Source organism: Oncorhynchus tshawytscha, linkage group LG26 (genome assembly GCF_018296145.1).
Source record: "Oncorhynchus tshawytscha isolate Ot180627B linkage group LG26, Otsh_v2.0, whole genome shotgun sequence".
NCBI lineage: Eukaryota > Metazoa > Chordata > Actinopteri > Salmoniformes > Salmonidae > Oncorhynchus > Oncorhynchus tshawytscha.
In genome coordinates this window covers 5,971,626-5,998,421 of record NC_056454.1, presented here as the reverse complement: position 1 = coordinate 5,998,421, position 26,796 = coordinate 5,971,626, and the positions used below count along the sequence as shown (strand labels likewise).

At 39.9% G+C, this 26,796-nt stretch overlaps 1 protein-coding gene across 1 annotated transcript in view; it reads left to right on the top strand.

The window, feature by feature from the left end:
* The window catches only part of LOC112224984 (striated muscle preferentially expressed protein kinase-like), a 136,790-nt gene that overhangs the window by 61,836 nt on the left and 48,158 nt on the right, over positions 1–26,796 (top strand). The window contains exons 13-22 of the mRNA XM_042306934.1: positions 3,092–3,352; positions 3,655–3,813; positions 4,203–4,392; positions 9,382–9,611; positions 10,248–10,367; positions 15,294–15,398; positions 17,139–17,345; positions 17,551–17,674; positions 20,357–20,526; positions 24,623–24,735. Coding sequence (XP_042162868.1) covers positions 3,092–3,352; positions 3,655–3,813; positions 4,203–4,392; positions 9,382–9,611; positions 10,248–10,367; positions 15,294–15,398; positions 17,139–17,345; positions 17,551–17,674; positions 20,357–20,526; positions 24,623–24,735 — 1,679 coding nt within the window. The remainder of the gene's footprint in view (positions 1–3,091; positions 3,353–3,654; positions 3,814–4,202; positions 4,393–9,381; positions 9,612–10,247; positions 10,368–15,293; positions 15,399–17,138; positions 17,346–17,550; positions 17,675–20,356; positions 20,527–24,622; positions 24,736–26,796) is intronic.

Below are 26,796 nucleotides of genomic sequence, written 5' to 3'. Positions count from 1 at the left end.
ATCCAACGCTGGTCTGACCAATCGGATTCCATGCTTCAAGATTGTTTCAATCACTTGGACTGGGATATGTTCCGAATAACCTCAGACAATAACAGTGATGTATACGCTGACTTGGTGAGCGAGTTTATTAGCAAGTGCATCGGCGATGTTGTACCCACTATGAATATTAAAACCTTTCCTAACCAGAAGCCGTGGATTGATGGCAGCATTTGCACAAAACTGAAAGCGTGAACCACCGCTTTTAGTCATGGAAATGCGACAGGAAACATGACCGAATGTTTTACAAACAGAGCAGCTGTTCTCTCCGTAAGGCAATCAAACAAGCAAAGAGTCAGTATAGAGACAAAGTAGAGTCGCCAATCAACAACTCAAACACGAGACATACTGTATGTGGCAGGGTCTACAGTCAATCACGGATTACAAAAAGAAAACCAGCCCCGTCGCAGACATCGACGCCTTGCTCCCAGACAAATTAAACAACTTCTTTGCTCACTTTGAGGACAATACAGTGCCACTGACACTGCCCGCTACCAAAGCCTGTGGGCTCTCCTTCTCCGTGGCTAACTTGAGTAAAACATTTACACCTGTTAACCCTCACAAGGCTTCCGGCCCAGAGGGCATCCATAGCTGCGTCCTCAGAGCATGCGCAGACAACCTGTCTGGTGTGTTTACGGACATATTCAATCCATCCCTATCCAGTCTGCTGTCCCCACATTCTTCAAGATGGCCACCATTGTTCCTGTTCCCAAGAAAGCTACAGTAACTGAACTAAATGACTATCACCCCGTTGCACTCACTTCTGTCATCATGAAGTGCTTTGAGAGGATCACATCACCTCCACCCAATCTGATACCCTAGACCCACTCCAATTTGCTTACTGCTCCAATTGGTCCACTGACGATGCAATTGCCATCACACTGCCCTATCCTTTCAGGACAAGAGGAATACCTATGTAAGAATGCTTTTCATTGACACAGCTCAGCATTTAACACCATAACACCCTCCAAACTTGTCATTAAGCTCAAGACCCTGGGACCTTGACCCCGCTCTGTGCAACTGGGTCCTGGACTTTGACGGGCTGCCCCAGGTGGTGAAGGTAGGAAACAACATCTCCACCCCGTTGATCCTCAACACTGGGGCCCCACAAGGGTGCGTTCTCAGCCCTGTCCTGTACTTCCTATTCACCCATGACTGCGTGCCATGCACGCCTCCAACTCAATCATCAAGTTTGCAGACGACACTACAATGGTAGGCTTGATTACCAACAATGACTAGATGGACTACAGGGAGGAGGTGAGGGCCCTCGGAGTGTGGTGTCAGGAAAATAACCTCTCACTCAACGTCAACAAATCAAAGGAGATGATTGCGAACTTCAGGAAACAGCAGAGAGAGCACCTCCCCATCCACATCTACAGGACAGTAGTGGAGTAGGTAGAACGTTTTAAGTTCCCCGGCGTACATATCACAGACAAACTGAAATGGTCCACCCACACACACATTGTGTTGAAGAAGGCACAACAACCTCTCTTAAACTTCAGGAGGCTGAATAAATTTGGCTTGTCACCTAAAACACTCACAAATATTTACAGATGCACAATCGAGAGCATCCTGTCGGGCTGTATCACCGCCTGGTACGGCAACTGCACCGTCCTCAACCGCAAGCCTCTCCAGAGGGTAGTGCTGTCTGCACAATGCATCACCAGGGGCAAACTACCTGCCCTCCAGGACAATTACAGCACCCGATGTCACAGGAAGGCCAAAAAGATCATCAAGGACAACAACCACCCGAGTCACTACCTGTTCACCCTGCTATCATCCAGAATGCGAGGTCAGTACAGGTGCATCAAAGCTGGGAACAAGACACTGAAAAACAGCTTCTACGTCAAGGCCATCAGACTGTTAAATAGCCATCACTAACATAGAGAGGCTACTGCCAACATACAGACTCAAATCAATAGCCACTTTAATAAATTGACTATACAAAGGTATCACTAGTCACTTTAAATAACGCCACTTTAATAATGTTTACACATTATATTACTCATCTCATATGTACAGTATATACTGTATTCTATACCATCTACTGCATCTCACCTATGCTGCATAGCCATCGCTCATCCATGCAGTATATTTATATGTAAATATCCTTATTCATCCCTTTATATTTGTATCAAGTAGTTGTTGTGAATTTGTTAGATTACTTGTTAGATATTACTGCATTGTCAAAACAAGAAGCACAAGCATTTCGCTACACATTAACATCTGCATGTGACCAATAACATTTTATTTGATTTGGATTTGATTTGATATTTGGCGTGGACTATGGCCAAGCAGTAGCCTGTGAGGAGTTGGGTTAATAAACCGTGAATTCGTAAACTCAAACCTCTGTCTGGACAATTTGTCCTTTATGATCTAGCCAGGTCATTACAGTATAGATACCTTCCACTATGGGATCCCCCCCCCAGATCCTTATGAGGTTTTAATTAATAGAAAGTTATTCAAGTGAAAGTCAGCGAGTAAAATACTACTTGAATAAAAGTTTTAAAGTATTTGGTCTAAAATATACTTAAGTATCAAAAGTAGAAGTAAAAGTATAAATAATTTTAAAATCCTTATATTAAGCAAGAATTTTCTTGTTTCTAAAATATACAGATAGCCACTCCAACACATTATTTACAAAATATGAATTTGTGTTTAGTGAGTCCGCCAGACCATAGGCAGTAGGTTTGATCACATGTTCTCTTGATAAGTGTGTGAATTTCACAATTTTCTTGTCCTGCTAAAAGTAAAATATTTTGTACTTTAAAAGAACAATATTTTCTATAGGAATGTAGTGAAGCAAAAGTAAAAGTTGTCAAAAATATAAATAGCAAAGTACAGATACCCAAAAAACTACTTAAGTAGTATTTTAAAGTATTTTTACTTAAGTACTTTACACCACTGCTTCAAATCCATGATTATTGCACAACTTTGAAAACGCAGGTGATATATTAAGTATATACCTTACTAAATACTTAACTTTTAGACTGCCAGATAACGAATGAGACACAGATTTTACAAAATATTCTCTCTTGTCCTGTGTATCCTCTAGTGCCACCAGTGGAGCCAGGCCTAACAATTATCCGTCCAGTGATGGACATCACAGCGGACGCAGGTGAGACTGTTATGTTAGATTGCCACATAATTGGACCACTGGACACAGACGTCGATTGGCTTGCAGATGGTAAACTAATCCAGCCATCTCTGCTCAACTGCAAAATGCATTTTGACGGGAAAAGGTGCATGCTGCTCCTCAACTCAGTGCACGAGGACGACAGTGGCACCTATATGTGCAAGCTGACCTCTGCCAAAGGTAAACTCTTAAGTGCACCGTCATCTGCTTCGCTTGTCCTCTTCACTTCTGTGGTTTAGAATAACCAAACATATAGATTAACCAAAATATAAATTAGCTTATATATATTATTGTATACATATACAGTATCATATCATATAGATGATAACATGTAAGTCATCAACTTCCCAGAATCAAACTGGAGTTCTTGAAATGAGTTGAATGACCATTTGAATTAATAAAACCGGTACTGTAAATGTTTTACTTAATTTTCAACTTTATTTTCAAGTTTGTTTCTTTAAGTAGGCCTTGTTTTGTTTTAGAGGAACTGACTTTAAGTGGCCAACTCAAAGTCATCCCTTCCATCAAGCCCCTTTTCACCCGCAAGCTGGATGCCTTAGAGGTGATTGAGGGACGTAACGCCCGCTTTGACTGCAAGGTCAGCGGAACACCACCTCCAAAAGTCAGCTGGAGACATTTTGGTAGGAGACCCATTTTCATCATGTTCACCCAGCCAAATAATTTCCTATAAATAGCCTACTATTTGAAAGTATTTTCAACTACTTATTTCAAACACTATTTTCAAATACATGGGTTAAATCATGTGAGTGTATTTGAGTATTTTAAAATACATGCCAATACTTTCCAAGTTTATTTCTGAATACATTTCAATAATTAACTACTTCCAGATCTATGTAAAAGTAATTCAAATATTTTATATAGTATTTGAACCCAGGTCTGGCAGGTACACAATGTTACATAGTAATTACTACAGTTATATTTGTTTGTGGCAAGCAAATTTCAAGGTTTAGCAAATAAAATCACTGTGCAGACAATGTCTCAATGTCTGTATGTCCTCTTTTCTCCCCAGACCATACACTGGTAGAGAGTGACAATGTGCAGATCTTACAAGAGGGAGGACGTCACTCCCTCATAATCTCTCATGTCACCAACGAAGATGAGGGCTTCTACACAGTCATCTCTTGCAATCCACACGGCGATGCCGAGAGTGCCGCTGAACTCTATGTCCAGGAGCCCAAACCTGCTATGTCATCTCAAATGTAGGAACACACATACCACCTACATTCCTCACCATATGTATTTGGACAGTGAAGCTACATTTGTAATTTTGGCTCTGTACTCCAGCATTTTGGATTTGAAATATGACAGCAACAGTACCAGAATTCCACCTTTTATTTTAGGGTATTTTCATATATATCTGTTTTACCATTTAGACATCAAATCACTTTAACTTTGTGTCCCCCATTTGAAGAAATCATAATTATTTGGGTAAATTTGCTATAGTGTGTTAAAGTAGTCAAAACTTTAGTATTGGTTTTATAATCATTCCCTGTAATGACTACATCAAGGTTGTGACTCTACAAATACGGTTGGTGCATTTGCAGTTTGTTTTGGGTCATGTCTTGTCCAATAGTAACTCAAGGTGTCATTTTGGAGTGAGAATAAAGTGAGAATAAAATATGTTTCTATGCACATTCTCTCGATGTGCAAAACTGATAGAGACATACCCCAAGCGACTTACAGCTGTAATCGCAGCAAAAGGTGGCGCTACAAAGTATTAACTTAAGGGGGCTGAATAATTTTGCACGCCCAATTTTTCAGTTTTTGATTTGTTAAAAAAGTTTGAAATATCCAATAAATGTCGTTCCACTTCATGATTTTGTCCCACTTGTTGTTGATTCTTCACAAAAAAATACAGTTTTATATCTTTATGTTTGAAGCCTGAAATGTGGCAAAAGGTCGCAAAGTTCAAGGGGGCCGAATACTTTCGCAAGGCACTGTATTCATTTGGATGCTGCCATGATCATGACAAATGCTGAATGAATCATGAATAATGAAGAGTGAGAAAGTTACAGAGGCACAAATATCATTATTCATCATTATTCATGATCCATTTATGAATTTTCTTAATCGTGGCAGCATCAGGAAGAATTTAGAAGTGCTCAGAAACATCCTCTCTGCACATTTGGAAATAAAATTACTCCAGGCACCATTCACCAATAAGTTACTATTGTGCAAGACATGTCCCAGAATATACCCAAAACAATCTGCAAATGCACCCAACTGTAACGGCTCTCTTCAATCTCCTCCTCTGACGAAGAGGTAGAACAAGGATCGGACCAAAATGCAGTGTGATGATGATTCATGATATATTTTAATGAAGGAAAACCTATACATACAGAAACTACAAAACTAACGGAATGAAATAATGAAAACCGAAACAGCCTATCTGGTGAAAATACAAAACACTAAGACAGGAACAATCACCCACGAAAATACTCACAGAATATGGCTGCCTAAATATGGCTCCCAATCAGAGACAACGAGAATCACCTGACTCTGATTGAGAACCGCCTCAGGCAGCCATAGACTACGTAGACACCCCACAAAACCCCTAAGACAAAAACACACCACAATAACCCATGTCACACCCTGGCCTGACCAAATAATTAAAGAAAACACAAAATACTAAGACCAAGGCGTGACACCAACGAGATGTCAAGCTTGATGTAGTCATTGGGTGCAAGCGATTTGGGACCAAGCGCTAACCTTTAGACTAGTTTAAAACTTATTTGGGATCGGTGTCCCGTCCACGGGACAGTTGAGCTAACATAGGCTAATGCGATTAGCATAAGGATGTAAGTACACAAGAAAATTTACCAGGACATAGACATATCTGATATTAGCAGAAAGCTTAAATTCTTGTTAATCTAGCTGCACTGTCCAATTTATAGTAGCTATTGCAGTGAAAGAATACCATGCTATTGTTTGAGGAGAGTGCAACATTTTGAACATGAAAAGTTATCAATAAACAAATTAGGCACATTTGAGCAGTCTTAATACAACATCTTGAACAGAAGTGCAATGGTTCATTGGAACGTTTCACATACACTGCTGCCATCTAGTGGCCAAAATCTAAATTGCATGATGATGGTACAAAAAAAATACAAAAGAACAGTTGTTTTTTCTTTAGTTTATCTTTTACCAGATCTATTGTGTTATATTCTCTTACATTCCTTTCACATTTAATTTGTCCAAATACTCCAAGTGATTTCTTCCAATGGAAGGGACTAGATACTGTATATAAATAACGTGGGGGAGACTGGGGACAATTGTAACACCTTCAATTTCTCCTAACAGAAACTAGCTAGAGTGACAAAACTCAGTACATGCCCATTAAAGTTCTCTCCCTGCTTGAAAAGTTTAAGCCAAATATCTCACCATTTGCTCATTTTATGGGCAAATGTTGGTTATTTAGGTGTGTAAGTAGTTTGTTCCACTGGCTGTACATTTTTTATACTATCCTGAGCCTTAATGTCCAAGAATTTGAACTAACATAATTTTCATCACTTTATATTTGCTTAACATTGACATGATTGACATGTGTCACTATTGTTTCCTCTTGCTAGGCACATGATGTTTTGCCATGGCTGCTAGGGTTGGGGGGAATTGTAACACAGTGTGAAAATGACCCTGAGTCAAGCAGCCAAATGATGAAAACAAGTTATTTTAACTTTAAGATAGTATGAATTATACAAATAATTGTGTAATTGTCACAATTCAATATCCTTGGGGTCATGTAGAGTGCCAAAGGAGTTGTAAACATATATGACCTGGGCACCATTAGACTATTCAATATATTGTGAGAGGAACCGAACCAAACAGGGGTGTTACTGTAAATATTGGTTACATACATAAAAATAATTATTTCTTGCAAAATCATTACATATGTCTATGATGATATGATAGTTCATAAACGTTAATGTTTTTTAAAAGTTAATTGAGTTTATTTGGTTTATTTCTTAGGCATTCCATTTGACCCCAGTTACTCTTACAATTGCCCCTGGCATGGGGGCAAATGTAACATCAGGACTTTTCAGATTAAAATCTATATTTTGATCCGACCGTTTTATGCACAGACCTAAATCAAATCAAATTTTATTTGTCACATGCTTTGTAAACTACAGGTGCAGACTAACATTGAAACGCTTACTTAAGGGTCCCTTTTCAACAATGCTGAGTTAAACATAAAAATAAAATAAAAATACAAATATTGACACCAGGAAGAAATACATAGTGAATAATGAATAACAATAACTAGTAAAAATAGCGTGGCTATATACAGGGAGTACCAGTACCGAGTCCATGTGCAGGTGTACGTGGTAATTGAGGTAGCTACTGTATGTACATATACAGTAGGTAAGTGATTAGGCAACAGGATAGATAATAGACAGTATCAGCAGCATTTGTGGCGAGTGTGAAAGTGTGTGTGTGTGTGTGTGTGAGTGTGCTATCAGTATGCATGTGTCCACGTGTTATGTGTGTGTGAAAGTATGTAGTATGTGTTTATGTGTCTGTTGGGGTGTTAGTGTAAGTATGTGTGAATGTGTGGGTAGAGTCCAGTGTGTGTGCATCGAGTCAGTGCAACAGAGTTAGTGCAACATTTTATGAATGATTGAGACAGATGTAAGTTTCTTATATAAAAAAATGACCGCCCTATTTCAAAGGGTCTCTGAACAATAGAGTAAAATTCAATACAATACATTTTGTCCCCGGTCTTCCCTAATTTTATGTCTAAGTGTTAAAGCATATACACTATATATACAAAAGTTTGTGGACACCCCTTCAAATTAGTAAATTAGGCTATTTCAGCTACACTGGTTGCTGATAGGTGTATACAATCGAGCACACAGCCATGCAATCTCCATACACAAACATTGGCAGTAGAATGGCCTTACTGAAGACCTCAGTGACTTTCAACATGGCACTTGGATACCAAAAAGTCAGTTTATAGGATTCCAACAAGTCAGTTCGTCAAATATCTGCCCTGCTAGAGCTGCCCTGGTCAACTGTAAGTGCTGTTATTGAGAAGTGGAAACATCTAGGAGCAACAACGGCTTAGCTGCGAACTGGTAGGCCACACAAGCTCACATAATGAGACAGCCGAGTGCTGAAGCACATTGCGCGTAAAAATAATTTGTCCTCGGTTGCAACACTCACTACCGAGTTCCAAACTGCCTCTGGAAGCAACGTCAGCACAAAACTGTTCGTCTGGAGCTAAATGAAATGGGTTTCCATGGCCGAGCAACTGCACACAAGCCTAAGATCACCATGCGCAATGCCAACTGTCGGCTGGAATGGTGTAAAGCTTGCTGCCATTGGACTCTGGAACAGTAGAAACGTGTGATGAATCACGTATCACCATCTGGCAGTCCGACAGACCAATCTGGGTTTGGCGGTTGCCAGGAAAACGCTACCTGCCCCAATGTATATTGCCAACTGTAAAGTTTGATGGAGAAAGAATAATGGTCTGGGGCTGTTTTTCATGGTTCAGGCTCCTTAGTTCCAGTGAAGGGAAATCTCAACGCTACAGCATACAATGATATTCTAGACTGTTTGGGGAAGGCCCTTTCCTGTTTCAGCATGACAATGCCCCCGTGCACAAAGCGAGGTTCATACAGAAATCGTTTGTCGAGATCGGTGTGGAAGAACTTTACTGGCCTGCACAGAGCCCTGACCTCAACCCCATCAAACAGTTTTAGGATGAATTGGACCGCTGACTGCAAACAAGGCCTAATCACCCAACATCAGGGCCCGACATCACTAATGCTCTTGTGGCTAAATGGAAGCAAGTCCCCACAGCAATGTTCCAACATCTAGTAGAAAGCCTTTCCAGAAGAGTGGGGGCTTTTATAGCAGCCAAGGGGGGACCAACTCCATAGTATTGCCAATGATTTTGGAATGAGATGTTCGACAATCAGGTGTCCACATACACTACATGACAAAAAGTATGTATGAAAATCCCCTCAAATAAAACATTCTCCACTATTGTGTCATATTGATCAAATGCTGGAGAATAGAGACAATTTAAGTTTTAGCTTCACTGTCTAAATACAACATTTTGAAATAATCTAGCCTAGATTTCACAATCCATATTAAGCACATTCAACAAGTTGCTCTCTCTCTCTCTCCAATAACTCCCTCACTCTTTTTCATTTCCCTCCCTCCCTGATCTCCTCCCTCCAAAGGGTGAAGCTAGAGAAGATGCCGTCCATCCCGGAGGAGCCTGAGGTGCTGGTCAACGAGGTTGAGCGCTTCATCATGCCTGACTTTGTCAATCCACTGTACGACGTGGACGTGATTGAGGGCAAGGAGGCCGTGCTCAAGTGCAAGGTGGCCGGCCTGCCGTACCCCACAATCGTTTGGTTCCACAATGGCAAGAAGATCGACAGCATGGAGGACAGGAAATTGACAGAGTGTGAGTTGAGATTAGTACTTTATTAGTGCAGCTATATACACCTTAGCCAAATACATTTAAACTCAGTTTTTCACAATTCCTGACATTTAATCCAAGTAAAAAATCCTTGTCTTGGGTCAGTTAGGATCACCCCTTTATTTTAAGAATGTAAAATGTCAGAATGATAATATAGAGAATGATTTATTTCATCACATTCCCAGTGGGTCAGAAGGTTACATACAATCAATTAGTATTTGGTAGCATTGCCTTTAAATTGTTTAACTTAGGTCGAACGTTTCGGGTAGCCTTCCAGATGCTTCCAAAACTATAGTTTGTTAACAAGACATTTGTTTAGTGGTTGAAAAATGAGTTTTAATGATTCCAACCTAAGTGTATGTAAACTTCCATCTTCAACTGTAAGTCCAACTGTGACTTTCATACACTTGCGCATCACAACACATTGTAAAATTGTCCAAAAAGAAATGCACCACAATTTATAGATATTGTGCCTATATTTGATTAATCAGTTGTTGTACAGCAATGTTTTTTGGGAATCATCTAGAACGCAAACAACGGACTTTTAGCAGGATATAATGATTAGCTTAACGCTATGATGCACTTTGGGAAACTCACACCTGTGCTGTTCCTCTTTTCCAGTCAGAGACATCCACAGCCTGGTCATCAGCTCTGTCTGCCATGCTCACGGAGGGGTGTACAAGAGTGTCATCTCCAACAAGGTGGGCAAAGCCACTTGCTATGCCCATCTATTTGTGACTGGTGAGGAATCCCAGATTACTTTTTGTTAATACTTACAGTACTTTAAGCTGTTAGGTTTTCTGAGTAAATAACCCACGGACACTAGTGGAGCTTAACCAAGTTTAATTCTTCCCAAAGGGTCTACACAGCTGTATTTAGGCATAGACATGTTTCCACCACTACAAATATATATACTCCACTTTAGGAACTCCTCCTTCTCTCAAATAATTACAATTTATGGTTCGACAGGAAGAGGGTAAAAGGGTAATGAACCATAATTTCTCCCTTCAGGGGATCTGACCTGACCTCAACCCCTCCTTTGCCTAATCCACAGATGTCCATATACTTCTTCTATAGCAATCCTGTGGCATCCAACACATTCCAAAGCCATCTGTCTTTCTACAGAGAACCATTAACCTCTGACATAAAAACCAGTCTCTTCCACTCCTTTTCTACTATGCTTATGCGTACAGCAATGTTCAAAGTCCACCCCGAATCCAACAGTCCCTCCTTTTGAAAAATAGCTTCCTAATGTTAAATTTACATAAACTTGGAAATTACTTCAAAAAATGACAATAATACATGAATTTAAAAAACGAACAAATTAGTATCAATGAACAAACAATGATAACAAAACATGAATTGACAGAAACTACCAAATGATTATAAATGAACAAACAATGTTAACAAACATTCACAGTGAGGTTTACAAACTCAGAGACATATGGCCTCTGTTCTATGATCACACCATACACAATTGTATTTCCATCTCTCATCACACAACAAATGACATTTCAGCTGAATCTGCTATCTTGTTACATGTCAGCTGGAGCTGCTATCTTGTTACATGTCAGCTGGAGCACTTTTTGTTTCTCCACTCTCTCCTGCTGGTTCCTAAGAGTGTGATAGCATACGACTTGGAAAGCAACAAAAAGACACACAAAACATAACAGTATTAAATAGAGTGCTGAGTAATCTCAAGAGGATGTAATGTTGATTAGGGATACGCACTTGCATATCAGGTGATGTGCCTATCAGGTGAAAATGGAGGGGATGACTTGGGAACACCTCTTGGAACCTGGGGCATAAAGGGGAAGACTGGGCGAAACCATGAGTAGGCTTTTTAGGGCTTTCATTTTTCTGGAATCCAGCAGAAAAAGTATCCTGGTGTAGTCAGGTGAAGAGAGAGTGGGAATTGTTATGGTGTCAGACTTTGGTTTTCAAGCATTTATAATTATGCAAAGCTTCTCACGTTGTTAATTAACCTCTTGTGATGAGCAATCCCGTATCCGGGAGCGTATCATAGCCTCAAATGCATTAGCATAATGCAGCGGACATAAATACCCCTAGAAACTTTTCCTATTCATGAAAATCGCAAATGAAATGAAATAAATATATTCAAACACAAGCTTAGCCTTTTGTTAACAACACTATCATCTCAGATTTTCAAAATATGCGTTACAGCCAACGCTAGACAAGCATTTGTGTAAGTTTATCATGGCATAATGCTATGCTAGCTCTGCTGGCAGCAGGCAACATTTTCACGAAAATAAGAAAAGCAACCAAATTAAATAATTTACCTTTGAAGAACTTCGGATGCTTTCACTCAGGAGACTCCCAGTTAGATAGCAAATGTTCCTTTTTTCCAAAAATATTATTTTTGTAGGCGAAATAGCTCCCGTTTCTTCATCATGCTTGGCTGAGAAATCGACCGGAAAATGCTGCAACTATAACGCCAAACTTTTTAAAGAATTTGCTCCATAATATCGACAGAAACACGGCAAACGTTGTTTAGGATCCATCCTCAAGGTCTTTTAAATATATATATTCGATAATATATCCGTCGAAGTAATTGGTTTCTCATAAGAAGCGATTGGAAAAATGGCTACCTCAGTATTTTACGCGAGATTTTCTGCGGGAGACACCATGTGACCACATGCTATATATGGTCCCTTACGGCCATTCTTCAATGGAAATGCCTAAAAAGACGTCACAATGCTGTAGACACCTTGGAGAATATGTGGAAAACGTAACCTCATTCGTAGCTCATTCACAGCCATATAAGGAGTCATTGGCATGAGGCGGTTTAAAAAAATGCGGCACTTCCTGGTTGGATTTGTATCTGGGTTTCGCCTGTAACATCAGTTCTGTGGCACTCACAGAAAATATCTTTGCAGTTTTGGAAACGTCAGAGTGTTTTCTATCCAAAGCTGTCAATTATATGCATAGTCGAGCATCTTTTCATGACAAAATATCTTGTTTAAAACGGGAACGTTTTTCATCCCAAAATTTGAATAGCGCCCCTTAATGCTTAACTGGTTTGCAACACAGCAATTACATAGGTTTTCCTTGCTTTGCCTCGACTGGGTGGAGTTTTTGCCATATTGCGCGCACCTTGCCAAGGGTTTATGGGCTCGAGGTCAATTTGGGATTCAGCATACTTTGATGCATACACAAGAGGGTCATTTTGCCATTCTTCATTAACTTTAACTACAGTGTTGATGGAATAGGGGACCTGGGCTGCAGTCCAAATAAAAAGTAGACAGCCCTTGGCCCTAAACCCTCAGTCCTTGAATTAGGGTTTACATCGTCACAACCGAGTGTACCTTCCCAAGCGAGGGAGAGTGATGATCGGAGAGGCAATCTCAATGGTGGAAATCTTGAAATTGAGATAAAAAACAACCAACCTAATTAATGTACCTAGCAAGCTAACGTAGCTAGCTAGCACTCCAGTCAGGTAGCCAGCTACAGTCACCCACAGTTGGCTAGCTAGTTTTATAGTTTGGTCATTTATAAATATATATATGTTTATGAAGCTATCTACTTTTTAATAGGGTCCTCACTATGAGACTCTGCCAATTTGCCAATGCTAAAATCAATGTCATATACACTATCGTTCAAAGGTTTGGGGTCACTTAGAAATGTCCTTGTTTTCCATGAAAACATACATGAAAATAGTTGCAAAATGAATAGGAAATATAGACAAGACGTTGTCAAGGTCATAAATAATGATTTTTAATTGAAATAATAATTGTGTCCTTCAAACTTTGCTTTTGTCAAAGAATCCTCCATTTGCAGCCATTACAGCCTTGCAGACCTTTGGCATTCTAGTTGTCAATTTGTTGAGGTAATCTGAAGAGATTTTGCTTCCTGAAGCACCTCCCACAATTTGGATTGGCTTGATGGGCACTTCTTACGTACCATACGGTCAAGGTGCTCCCACAACAGCTTAATAAGTTTGAGATTCGGTAACTGTGCTGGCCACTCCATTATAGACAGAATACCAGTTGACTGCTTCTTCCCTAAATAGCTATCGCATAGTTTAGAGCTGTGCTTTGGGTCATTGTCCTGTTGTAGGAGGAAATTGGCTCCAATAAAGTGCCATCCACAGGGTATGGCATGGCGTTGCAAAATGGAGTGATTGCCTTCCTTCTTCAAGATCCCTTTTACCCTGTACAAATCTCCCACTTTAACACCACCAAAGCACCCACAGACCATCACATTGCCTGCACCACGCTTGACAGATGGCGTCAAGCACTCCTCCAGAAACGTTTCATTTTTTCTGCATGTTCTTTTTTGTGATCCGAACACATCAAACTGAGATTCGTCTGACCATAACCATTTTTAGAATCTTCCTCTGTCCAGTGTCGGTGTTCTTTTACCCATATTAATCTTTTCTTTTTATTGGCCAGTCTGAGATATGGCTTTTTCTTTGCAGCTCTGCCTAGAAGGCCAGCATCCCAGAGTCGCCTCTTCACTGTTGATGTTGAGACTGGTGTTTTGCGGGTACTATTTAATGAAGCTGCCAGTTGAGGACTTGTGAGGCATCTGTTTCTCAAACAAGACACTAATGTACTTGTCTTCTTGATCAGTTGTGCACTGGGGCCTCCCACTCCTCTTTGTATTCTGGTTAGGGCCAGTTTGTACTGTTCTGTGAAGGGAGTAGTACACAGCGCTGTACGAGATCTTATTTTTGGGCGATTTTTGGAATAGCCTTCATTTCCTAGAACAAGAACAGACTGACGAGTTTCAGAAGAAATGTCTTTGTTTCTGGTCCATTTTGAGCCTGTAATCAAACCCACAAATACTGATGCTCCAGATACTCAACTGGCCTTTCTAAATAAGGCCAGTTTTATCACTTATTTAATCAGGACAGCAGTTTCAGCTGTGCTTACATAATTGCAAAAGGGTTTTCTAATGATCAATTTGCCTTTTAAAATGATAAGCATGGATTAGCTAACACAACGTGCCATTGGAACACAGGAGTGATGGTTGCTGATAATGGGCCTCTACGCCTATGTATATTTACAACATTAACAATGTCTACACTGTATTTCTGATCAATTTGATGTTATTTTAATAGACAAAACATGTGCTTTTCTGTCAAAACAAGGACATTTCTAAGTGACCCCAAAATTTGGAACATTAGTGTATATTTTGTTTTTGCAAGCTAGCTTAATAAATTTATCTGACATACCGAAAATAAAGCCCTGTTGATTAAATTTGACAGTTCACGGCCGCTGGAGTATGACACATGACTACAGTTTGGATTGATTTGTGGGTCATTATCAATGACACAAGTGATCAAAGTTGTTCACTCGCTCCCTCTAGCAAAATCGAGGGCAGAGGGGTCAAGTTTTGTGAATTGAACCTCCACGTACGATTGCAATCGAACTGTATCCATTTTCGATGGGGATTCCTCAGAGGGAAAGTTGCTAGCGCGAGGGCTTAGAGGGTAAAAATATGTTTGGACTGCAGCCCTAACAAACGTTTCTAACAATTGTTCAAATCTATTATAAAATATATATCCTCCTATTCAAGAAGTTAGTCCTTTACTGTAGGGTAGGTGGTAAAGGGATACTGTTTATATGAATAGGGGGATATACATTTTTATCAAAGATAAAAAACACTTATGGTGTTAAACACTTACTGTTTGGTTCTTTTCAGATGTTCTTCCAGACCCTCCAGATGGGCCCCCAGTAATAGAGGCGGTTACTGGCAAGACTATCACCCTGAGCTGGAAGAAACCCCGGAGGCTGGATCCCTCTATTGGTAATTTTCATTTCACTAGCATTTCTATCATTCATTATAATGTGGATTGCGGGTAACCATGGTTCCCTGTATTTCAAAAGCTAGCTGCTAGACAGTTGTAACATCACCCGATGAAAAATAAAAATTAAGTGAAGAATGATGTACAGTGGGGCAAAAAAGTATTTAGTCAGCCACCAATTGTGCAAGTTCTCCCACTTAAAAAGATGAGAGAGGCCTGTAATTTTCATCATAGGTACACTTCAACCATGACAGACAAAATGAGAAAAGAAAATCACATTGTAGGATTTTTAATTAATTAATTTGCAAATTAGGGTGGAAAATAAGTATTTGGTCAATAACAAAAGTTTATCTCAATACTTTGTTATGTACCCTTTGTTGACAGAGGTCAAACGTTTTCTGTAAGTCTTCACAGGCCTCTATTATATTTTTAAGTGGGAGAACTTGCGCAATTGGTGGCTGACTAAATACTTTTTTGCCCCACTGTATATCTTGACTGTATTTGGTATTACCAAGTTTATAATCAAAGGATACAGCACCAGGGTGAATCATTGATTGATTAAGAGTATTGAGTAAGATGAGGCTGGTGGCATTTTCGTAGTACAGGATAAGCTCTATACTGAACTAAAATATAAACACAACATTTAGTGTTGGTCCCATGTTTCATGAGCTGAAATAAAAGATCCCAGAAATGTTCCATATACACAAACAAAACATTTCTGCACAAACGTTCAGAAACCATCTCAGGGAAGTTCATCTGCTTGTTCATCCTGACCAGGGTCTTGACCTAACTGCAGTTCGGCATCGTAACCGGATTCAGTGGGCAAAGACTCATCTTCGATGCCCACTGGCACACTGGAGAAGTGTGCTCTGCAAGGATGAATCCCGGTTTCAACTGTACCGGGCAGACGTTTGGGCGAGCAGGATGCTGATGTGAACAGAGTGCCCGATGGTGGAGTTGGGGTTATGGTATGGGCAGGCATAAGCTACAGACAATGAATACAAATGCACTTTATCGATGGCAACACAAATGCACTTTATCGATGGCAATTAGAATGCACAGAATGCACATGATGAGATCCTGATGCCCATTATTGTGCCATTCATCTGCCACCATCACTTCATGTTCCAGCATGATAATGCACGGGCACGTCACAAGGACCTGTACATAATTCCTGGAAGCTGAAAATGTCCCAGTTCTTCCATGGCCTGCATACTCACCAGACATGTCACCCACTGAGCATGTTTGGGATGCTCTAGATCGACATGTACGACAGCGTGTTCCAGTTCCTGACAATATCCAGCAACTGCACACAGCCATTGAAGAGGAGTGAGACAACATTTCACCGGACACAGGCCACAATCAACAGCCTGATCAACTCTATGCGGAGATGTGTCGCTCTGCATGGGGAAAATGGTGGTCACACCAGATACTGACTGATTTTCTGATCCACACCTCTTTCTTTTTTTAATGTATCTGTGACCAACAGATACTTATCTATATTTCCAGTAATGTGAAATCTATAGATTAGGCCCTACTGAATTAATTTAAATTGACTGATTTCCTTATATGAACTGTTACTCTGTAAAATCTTTGAAATTGTTGCATGTTGCATTTATATTTTTCTTCAGTGTAGTATATGTTCAAGTTCATTCTGTTTGAATGCCATTCCAACAGGTCAAGGTTATCATCTGTCTACATGTATTCACACATATCAAAAAATGTATTTTTGCCATTTGCAGATCCCAACACGTTGATGTATGCCATCCAACAACAAGCACTGGGCTCGATCCAGTGGACCATCATAGTGTCCAGTCTGAAAGACCCTTGCTATACAGTGACCAGCTGCTCCAAAGGAGTCTGCTATGCCTTCAGGGTCCTGTCAATCACCACCAAGGCCTTTAGCAAACCCTCTCCGTCCACAGACCCAGTGCAACTTGTCAACAGAGGTATGAGCCATCAAATGAGGACAACATGAATTGATGACATGATGCCTATATTAGTGGTTCGTGGCAAGGGCTGGTTTAATAACAACATGTAAGCATGGCTTGCACTCTCTCCTTGTCCAAAAGACTGCTGACAAGGCTTATAACAAATATGTAGTTTTGAAAATGTGATGAACTATCCCTTTAAAGAGATTTAATTTCTTCCAAGGTCCATATCTTCAGGAGGGTCCGGTGATCATTGATAAGCCAGACATAGTCTATGTCCAGGAGAACCTGTCATTCAGCATCACCATCACTCTGAACCACGTCAACGCTTCAGTTATCTGGAAGAGGCAAGTCACACACTGTACCACTACAGCTGAAACACTAACAATAATGTATTAACATGGTTATTTTAAGCATATGCTTTAAATTTGAAGGTACAATTTAACTCATAGTTAGTATACACTGAGGGTACAACAATTAAGGACACTTGCTCTTTCCATGACATAGACTGACCAGATGAATCCAGGTGAAAGCTATGATCTCTTATTGATGTCACTTGTCAAAGCCACTTCAATCAGTGTAGATGAAGGTAAGGAGAGAGGTTAACTTCTCAAAGTATAGGGGGCAGCATTTTCACTTTTGGATAAATATCGTGCCCAATTTCATCTTCCTGCTACTCATGCCAAGAATATAAGATATGCATATCATTAGTAGATGTGTATAGAAAACACTCTGAAGTTTCTAAAACTGTTTGAATCATGTCTGTGAGTATAACAGAACTTATGTAGCAGGCAAAACCCAGAGGACTAACCGTTCAGAATTTTGTTTTTTGAGGTCTCTGCCTGTTCAGTGAGTTCTCATTGCTAGCTAGGCATAATGCTATGCTAGGCTATCGATAAACTTACACAAATGCGTGTCTTGCTTTGGCTGTAAAGCATATTTTCAAAATCTGAGATGACAGGGTGATTAACAAAAGGCTAAGCTGTGTTTGAATATATTTCACTTCATGAATATGAATATTTTCTAGTATGACAATTCTCCCGGATCCGGGATGGGTAGTTACAAGAGGTTTTAAGAAAATCTATTTGCATATTTACCAAAGGGCCCCAGGGGACTGGTATTTCCCCCTTTGGACATATGACTCACATTGTGATTCATGCATCCCCCCCAAAAAACAACACTTGTTGTGTTGGTTCCACTTGTCACCAGAGGGCGGCAAAGACCGTCCAAGAGACATTAACGACACTTAGGCGTGTCCTATTTATTCATTATAATTTCCCTGGGATCTCCTCCCAGACCTGGACTAAAGCATCCGCCAACTCCTGGACAGTCTGTGGTGCAACGTGGCGTTGGTGGATGGAGCGAGACATGATGTCCCATTATGTACTTAGCATCAAGTAGCTTGGTCATGAAATCAGAAAAGCAATAAAATTAATCGTTTACCTTTGATGATCTTGGGATGTTTTCACTCACAAGACTCCCATTTACACAATAAATGTTCCATTTGTTCCATAAAGATTATTTTTATATCCAAAAAACCTCTGTTTGTTTGGCGCGTTATGTTCAGAAATTCACAGGAAAGAGCGGTCATGACAACGTAGACGAAAATTCCAAATAAAATCCGTAATGTCCACAGAAACATGTCAAACGTTTTTTACAATCAATTCTCAGGTTGTTTTTAAAATATATAATCGATAATATATCAACCGCAACTGTCTTTATCAGTAGGAGAGGGAGAGGCAATGGCTGCCCAAACTCTGTTGCGTGAGCAAAACTCATGCGAACACCTGGCGCGATGTTATCTTTCTCACTCATTTTTCAAAATAAAAGCCTGAAACTATGTCTAAAGACTGTTGACACCTTGAGGAAGCAATAGGAAAAGGAATCTGGTTGATATCTCTTTAAATGGAGCGAAGGCAGGCTATGGAACATGGAGCCAAAATAGAAGCCACTTCCTGGTTTGATTTTCCTCAGGTTTCGCCTGCAATATCAGTTCTGTTATACTCACAGACAATATTTTGACAGTTGTGGAAACTTTAGAGTGTTGTCTATCCTAATCTGTCAATTATATGCATATTCTAGCATATGGGCCTGAGAAATAGGCCGTCTACATTGGGAACGTTATTTTTCCAAACATAAAAATAGTGCCCCCTAGCGTCAAGAGGTTAAGGTGCATCCTTTCTAACCCGTGAAAAACCCACTAAAACCAAAATAAAAGACCCCACACAATAAATCAGTATTAATAACACCACCAACAAATATTAATTTGGTAAAAACAAACAATACGGCCAGGCAATACTTAATTTGGGAGATCCCTTAATTTAGTCTACCCTGACAATGTTTCCTCTTAATATGTATTACTAATTTCTGTTGGATATTCAGTTTCTACTTCACACTGTCTATTATTTTAAGATTGATATGTAATGTGCTGAATTTATAAAATACATCAGCCAATTCACAAGGGAAGAGATACACTTTGGTGGGAGCTTCCTTTTTAAATATCCTTTCATTCTCAAAACAAGGTTATGGGCGTACTGCCAAATTGCAGATACTGATAGTGAGGATTCAGTCAGTCACTTGCCTGAACAAAGAAATTGATTATAAGAAAAGCAGAAACATAGAACACAGAAATTGGTTATTAGAAAAGCACAAACAACATTTTCCATCACATGTCCTTGTTTTGTACACTCAGTGTATGTGGCCCATGTGGGAATCAAACTCACAACCTTCATATTGCCAGCAACCAGCACCATACTCCAACCCACTGTGCCCTCAATCAATTGGCCATATTGTTCTTAACTGTATTTGAAAAGCACCATGCCCGTTCTCTGGCCTTCTTGTTTGCTTCACAACAATTGAGTTCACAAATACGCCAGTGTGCAAGAATGCCATTTTAATACCAAGTACTGTAGGATAAAAATATAAGATGTGTGAAACAGACACACAACAAAAGTTCTTACCTCTAAAATGTAACATCACCACGACAATGGGATATCTAAAGCTGCCTTATTATTCTCTTCGATTAGGAGTGGAGTGGTCCTTGCAATCAAACCTGGGCTGTATGAGATGAGTATGCCTGATGATGACCAGCACTCTCTGAAGATCATGAGGGTGAAGAGTGGGGATGTGGGTCAACTGATGTGTGTTGCCTCCAACAAGTTTGGCGTCGACTCCTGCATCTTTAGTGTGGAAATGGCAGGTGAGTGCAATACTGTCAGATTATGATAATGGATTGAATTTACAGTATGTATCTCTCTTTGCAGCTGCTCAAAGCGCTTTGCATTGCATCTTCTCATCCACTATAGTAAGGGAATACCCCACAGAAATGGACAAAAATGAATGGGAAGTCATTGGCACTGGCCAAACCATATACACGGTGTCCAATACCACTCAATTCAGCATTGAATCGTGTAAAGTTGACACTTTAAAATCCAACAGGTGGCAAGCGCGCTCTACCGTGGTTTTTCATACTGCAAATGGAACACAAGTCAACATCCAAAAGCAAAATTTTGAAAAAGTGAAAAAAATTTCAAAAACGTATCACCCCCAAAAAAGTGCTTCCTGGACCGTTTTTCGAAATTCTTTAGATTTTTTTGTCAATTAATAAACATGTGTAAGAACTGTATGAATATACTTTTGTCCAATGTATTATCATATTTTTATTTTATTTACTTGCGCATAAGGCATATGTTTTGTCCATTTGCAATATGATTTCATAGGAAGTCAAAAGTCAAAAGTCAAAAATAGCAACATTTTATAAAAAACTTCACACACCCAAGTGCTTTCTGGACCGTTTTCACACACCCAAGTGCTTTCTGGACCGTTTTTTCGAAATTCTTTAGAATTTTGTGTCAATTACACACGTATAAGAACTGTATCAACATACTTTAGTCGTATTTTATTATATTAAAAAAAAAATGTTTACTTGTGCATAAGGAATATGTAAACTTTAAAAAAAATTTTTTTTATCAACCTCGTAAAAAAAGTGCTTTCTGGACCGTTTTTCGAAATTGTTTCGATTTTATGTCAATTAATCATGTGTAAGAACTGTATGAATATACTTTTGTAATAAGGAATATGATTTGTCCATTTGCAATATGATTTCATAGGAAGTCAAAAGTCAAAGTCAAAAGTCACTTTTTTGGGGGCCAAATGCCATAAGAAATTTGACATGCTCAAAAATCCTGCAGAAATGCAAAATTGACTGGCCTGATGAACTCGAGATGGCCGGGCAGTGATAGTTGTTCCTTTCCATCACTCAATGTGTTGATTTCATCATGTCCATTTGGTGATGTTTTTTTCACTATTGAATCATATTGCAAATGCACGTTTCCATCGAGTGATGGAAAGGAACAACTATCACTGCCCGGCCATCCCGAGTTTCAATGGGCATTTACCATCACAAATTTGGCATGCTCAAAACTCAAACTATACTTCGCTCAAACTATACTTTTGTCAACTTTTATTATCATTTTTTTTCTTCACTTGTGCATAAGGCATACGTTTTGTCCATTTGCAATATGATTTCATAGGAAGTCAAAAGTCAAAGTCAAAAGTCACTTTTTCTATGGCCAAATGCCATAAGAAATTTGGCGTGCTCATAAATCCTGCAGAAATGCAAAATTGACTTACCTGATGAACACAGGATGGCCGTGCAGTGATAGTTGCTCCTTTCCATCTCTCGTTGTGTTGACCTCATCATGTCCATTTGGTGATGTTTATTCACTGTTGAATCATATTGCAAATGAACGTGCATTTGACTGGCCTGATGAACACAGGATGGCCGGGCATTGATAGTGGTTCTTCTCCATCGCTCGTTGTGTTGATTTCATTATGTCCATTTGTTTATGTTTTCTCACTTTTGCAAAGTCACTGTGCATTTGCAATATGGTTCAATGGGCATTTACCATCACGAATTTGTCATGCTATAAAAATCCTGCAGGAATGCGAAATTGACTGGCCCGATGAACTCGGGATGGCTGGGCAGTGATTCTGGTTCCTCTCCATCGCTTGTTAGGGTTGATTTCAGAATGTCACTTTGGTGATGGTACCTCACTGTTTAAACATATTGCAAATGGACAAGAGTCACCAACAAGTCACCGTCCATCAGTCAATTAGATATCATTCTGACACCAAACTGATACAAACTGACACCAAACCCACTTTTTCCAACTTGTTTAGTAGCCAACTGTCACATACTACAGAGCTGGCCCAAAATCCACAACGCCTTCTATTCAAACCATAATAAAAACGTAAAACACGTTCCAGCTGCTGTGACACCAATTATGGCTCTTCCGGTTGGCACAGGAAGCTATAAGTCAACACATATCCTCATTGACGTATGCTTTTACAGAATCCTGAGTTTTAAGTCTTCACATTAAGAACTGACTGATTTACACAGGGTTGAATGCACTATTTCTATCAAACTGCAGGTAGAGTATGGATATACACTTTTAGGGTGATTTTAACCACTTCCGATTGGTCCAGGAAGCTTAGAATCGACATAGGTAGACCTCATAGTGTTCTGATGGACTGTCATCGAAGACAGGTTCATACGGCATTCATAACCCACATAGGCTTCAGGTTGACTTTAGAGGAGCAGGCAATGTATTCCTATGGGGAGAGATGTCATTGTAATCTGTGAGATCAAAAAACCCTGTTTTACTGTTAAGGGTAAACATGGTCAAGGTTAGGCTTTCACAGATCGGGAGGACCTCAGGATCGTACCTGAGGTCAAATTGTGCTTCTCACCCTAACGGTTCTCTCACTGTCACCCAAAAGCAAATGACATTTAGGGCCAGGCTTCATTTTGGGCCTACTTTTTGTCACGGTCGTTGCACTCAGAGCGAGCTACGGTAAACGGGGCGTCTCGTTGAACTCGGCACAGTCTGGAGACTATGGTGATGCCATTTTTTGTGTTGATTTCAGAATGCCATTTTGGTGATGGTCCCTCTCCGTTTAAACATATTGCAAATGTACAAAAGTCAACTAGCAAGTCAGTGTCCATCAGAGCGAGCTACGGTCAAGCGGGGCATCTCGTTGAACTCGGCACAGCCTAGAGGATATGGAAATGCCATTGTAGGCTCTGTGTGTCTTTAAGCACCGCACTTTGTCACTCCATCCTTGCTGTGTGTGTGTGTCTGTGTGTGTGTGTGAGAGAGAGCTTTTATTTGACATCTGTTGGGAGAAATGACTGACTTACAGTTCATGTGGGTTGCCTAATCACACATTTGAAGTTTTGAAAAGATCTGACCTTTTTAACCCTTGGAAACAGCCACTATGACACCATTTAAGGCACTTCCGGTTGGCACAGGAAGCTATAAATAAACTCATATCCTGATTGGGGTATGACTTTACAGAATCCTGAGTTTTAAGTCTTTACGTTAAGAACTGAGTTATTTACGGAGGGTTTAGTGAGTGTGTGTTATTTCACAAAATCATAGAAAATCACAGAAATCTCGCAGAGCTCCGCAACACACTTTAAAAAGATTTGTATGAACACCCTGCAACTGGATCTGTAACTGTTTTTTTTAAAAACACTTATTTTTGAACATCACCAATTTGACATTGTACGATTTCTCTTAAATGACGATAGATAAATGGCTGGTTCTTTTTTCATTGACACCGGAGGCTCCTTGACTTTGACGTGAAGCGGAAAAATTATTTCTCTATTTTCATTTTAGACCTTTAATCCCAGAAAAATGGCCATAACTCAAAAACCGTTGAGGCCTAGACGCCATCTTGTTCGGGGCCAACTGCCCATTATGCCAAACCTACGCTCACCAAGTTTCGGCTTCAAAATATTTTCCGTTTTGGAGATAAGGCCACATCGTGATTCGTGATGTTTTGTACATTTGCAATGTGATTGCATATGCCCTCTTGTGGGATTTACCGGGACAGCGGAAAAATTACCAAAATTTGATTATTTTATAAAACGGAAACCGAATGTCCGAGAAAGTTAGTTTGATGACTTCCCGGTAGGTCCGGCCCTGCCGCTCGGCCCGACGCTGTCCGCAAATTTTACAAACGTTTTCGGACATCTAGTAAGGGACCGTACATTTGCAATATGGACTTTCTCACTAACCATACGGCGAATGTCAAAATGTTGCCTTATGTATGTAATGGCCATTAAGAAGTTAGCTACTTTTTCAAAATGCCTTGCTGCATGCAGCAAGGTACATCATCAGGAAATGTTGTGTGCTTCATGTTTTGTTTCCTTGCCATCATACTTTGAGTATCGACATACTGAATAATGTGACAACAGTATCTAATACATGTTCATGTTCTCTCTGTAGCACCACCAACCTTTGAGTCCATCATGGAGGATGTGGATGTGCACATGGGGGAGACACCTTGCTTGGCTGTGGTTGTGGAGGGCAAGCCCATTCCCGACATCCTTTGGTTTAAGGTGTATATCATTGTAACATTTTATGAAATTGCACTCATGCCATATATATACTCTATAGATAACTAGTTTGATAACCAGAATCTAGGTACTCAGCTGGTAACTGCTGAGAAGGTACATAAACAATGACTTGTAGTGACAGGATACACCAAATTATGTTTAAAATTAGTTTATAAAGACTTCATAAAGCTTTCATAAAGTGTTCATAAACACTACATAGATGTGTCACAAATAATCTATGACTCTATGTCATGCCCATCACAAGGAGTCGCTAGAGCGCGATGAGCCAAGTAAAGCTCCTCCGGCCAAACCCTCCCCTAACCCGAACTACAATGGGCCAATTGTGCGTACTTTTGGGTGTCATGGAAAATGTATGGAGTAAAAAGTACATTATTTTCTTTAGGAATGTAGTGAAGTAAAAGTGGTAAAAAAATAAAAATAATAAAGTATAGATACCCCAAAAAACTACTTAAGTAATACTAGTATTTTTACTGAGGTACTTTACACCACTGTTCATAAATGTGGCATAACTGTGTGGCATCATTACCAATGTCAACTGTGACATACCCCTATGTTGTATATGACATAATCCTGTGCTTCTTAAAGGGTGACAAAAGCATGGCTTACTAAGGCTTTATAAATCCTATTAAATTCAGCCATCACAAAACATCTAAAACCTTGTCATACACCCTGCTGAAAGATTGTAACAGGTTGTAATCGAGCCCTGGTCTCCAGCACGGGAACAGAATACCTGGTGGCTAGGTAGTCTCCGGTTCGACTACTCCAAATCATATTGGCTCTGACACACAAACACATGCATTGCTGGTCCATTGACTCATCTAAATTCCCCTCACATCATGAGATCACTTTCATAAATCGGCAGTGCGTTTATAATCTATTTATTGGCACTTCATGTAGTGTCCTGTAATACTTCATTTGAAGTGAGACACCTTTGGTTATTCATAACACATCCATAAAGACTCTATATTACTTGACCCTGTACCCTCGCTATTGCTAACACAAGAAAGGTCAAATAAAAGTGAAAACAATACAAATACACAAATACACTTCTCCGTGAGCTGGCGGATGAATGGTTCCTGCCTCTGCATGCTGGAGGTACTGCATGTTGGATCCAACCTTGAAAGTAACAACAAAGAAAGTTTAGCTGGTCTGTTAGATATGCCTTTGTCACAACATCTGGATAAGGGCATTTCTTTGCTGCACTGAGAGGACAGATGAACTGCATTGTAGAAATGGTCCTACTATGTGTTATTATTTAGCCTCTATACCTACAGGTTGTATATTAGGGGTGAATCATTTCCCCATTCATTCTGTATGATGATGGAGGCAGGATGGCAGGAACCTCCTTCCTGGCCACATCGCCAAATGGGTCTATTGGGGACAACAACATTTCAAACAAATTCTAATTAATGATGTGATCAGGAAGGTATATTGGATCAGGGCATTAATATGTCAAATTCCATAATAAACCAATAAAGTATAATGTCAAAAGCTTAATTATGAATGGCGTAGTATATTTGTCATGTTGTCTTACCATTAGAAGGGTTTCAACATCTTCTGCGAGTTCACTTTCCCTCTCCTCCTATGGAAGACAACAACTTACGCCCGATGCCACTCTGTCACTCATAGCCCATCACAGGTCACCACTGCATTTGAAGAAACACAAAAGATAGATATTTTAAAACAATGTCCAAGAGTGAATAGATGGATGCTCAAACCATAACTTTTATCAAATGTCGTAAATGAAAGATGTTTGTCTGTCCTAACCTATCAGCGATGTTGGCAGTTAGTGCAGCAGTCTGGGAATGAAGTTGTTGAGGAATGGGATGAGGTAGAGGAGGAGGGCATCTCAAGCACTGGGGACAGCTTGGATCTCAGTGCCTTCATTGGCTACCTCAAATCAAATTTATATAGCCCTTCGTACATCAGCTGATATATCAAAGTGCTGTACAGAAACCCAGCCTAAAACCCCAAACAGCAAGCAATGCAGGTGTAGAAGCACCTGGAGAGCTTATTAAAAGAGATAAGGGTCAAAGCAACACA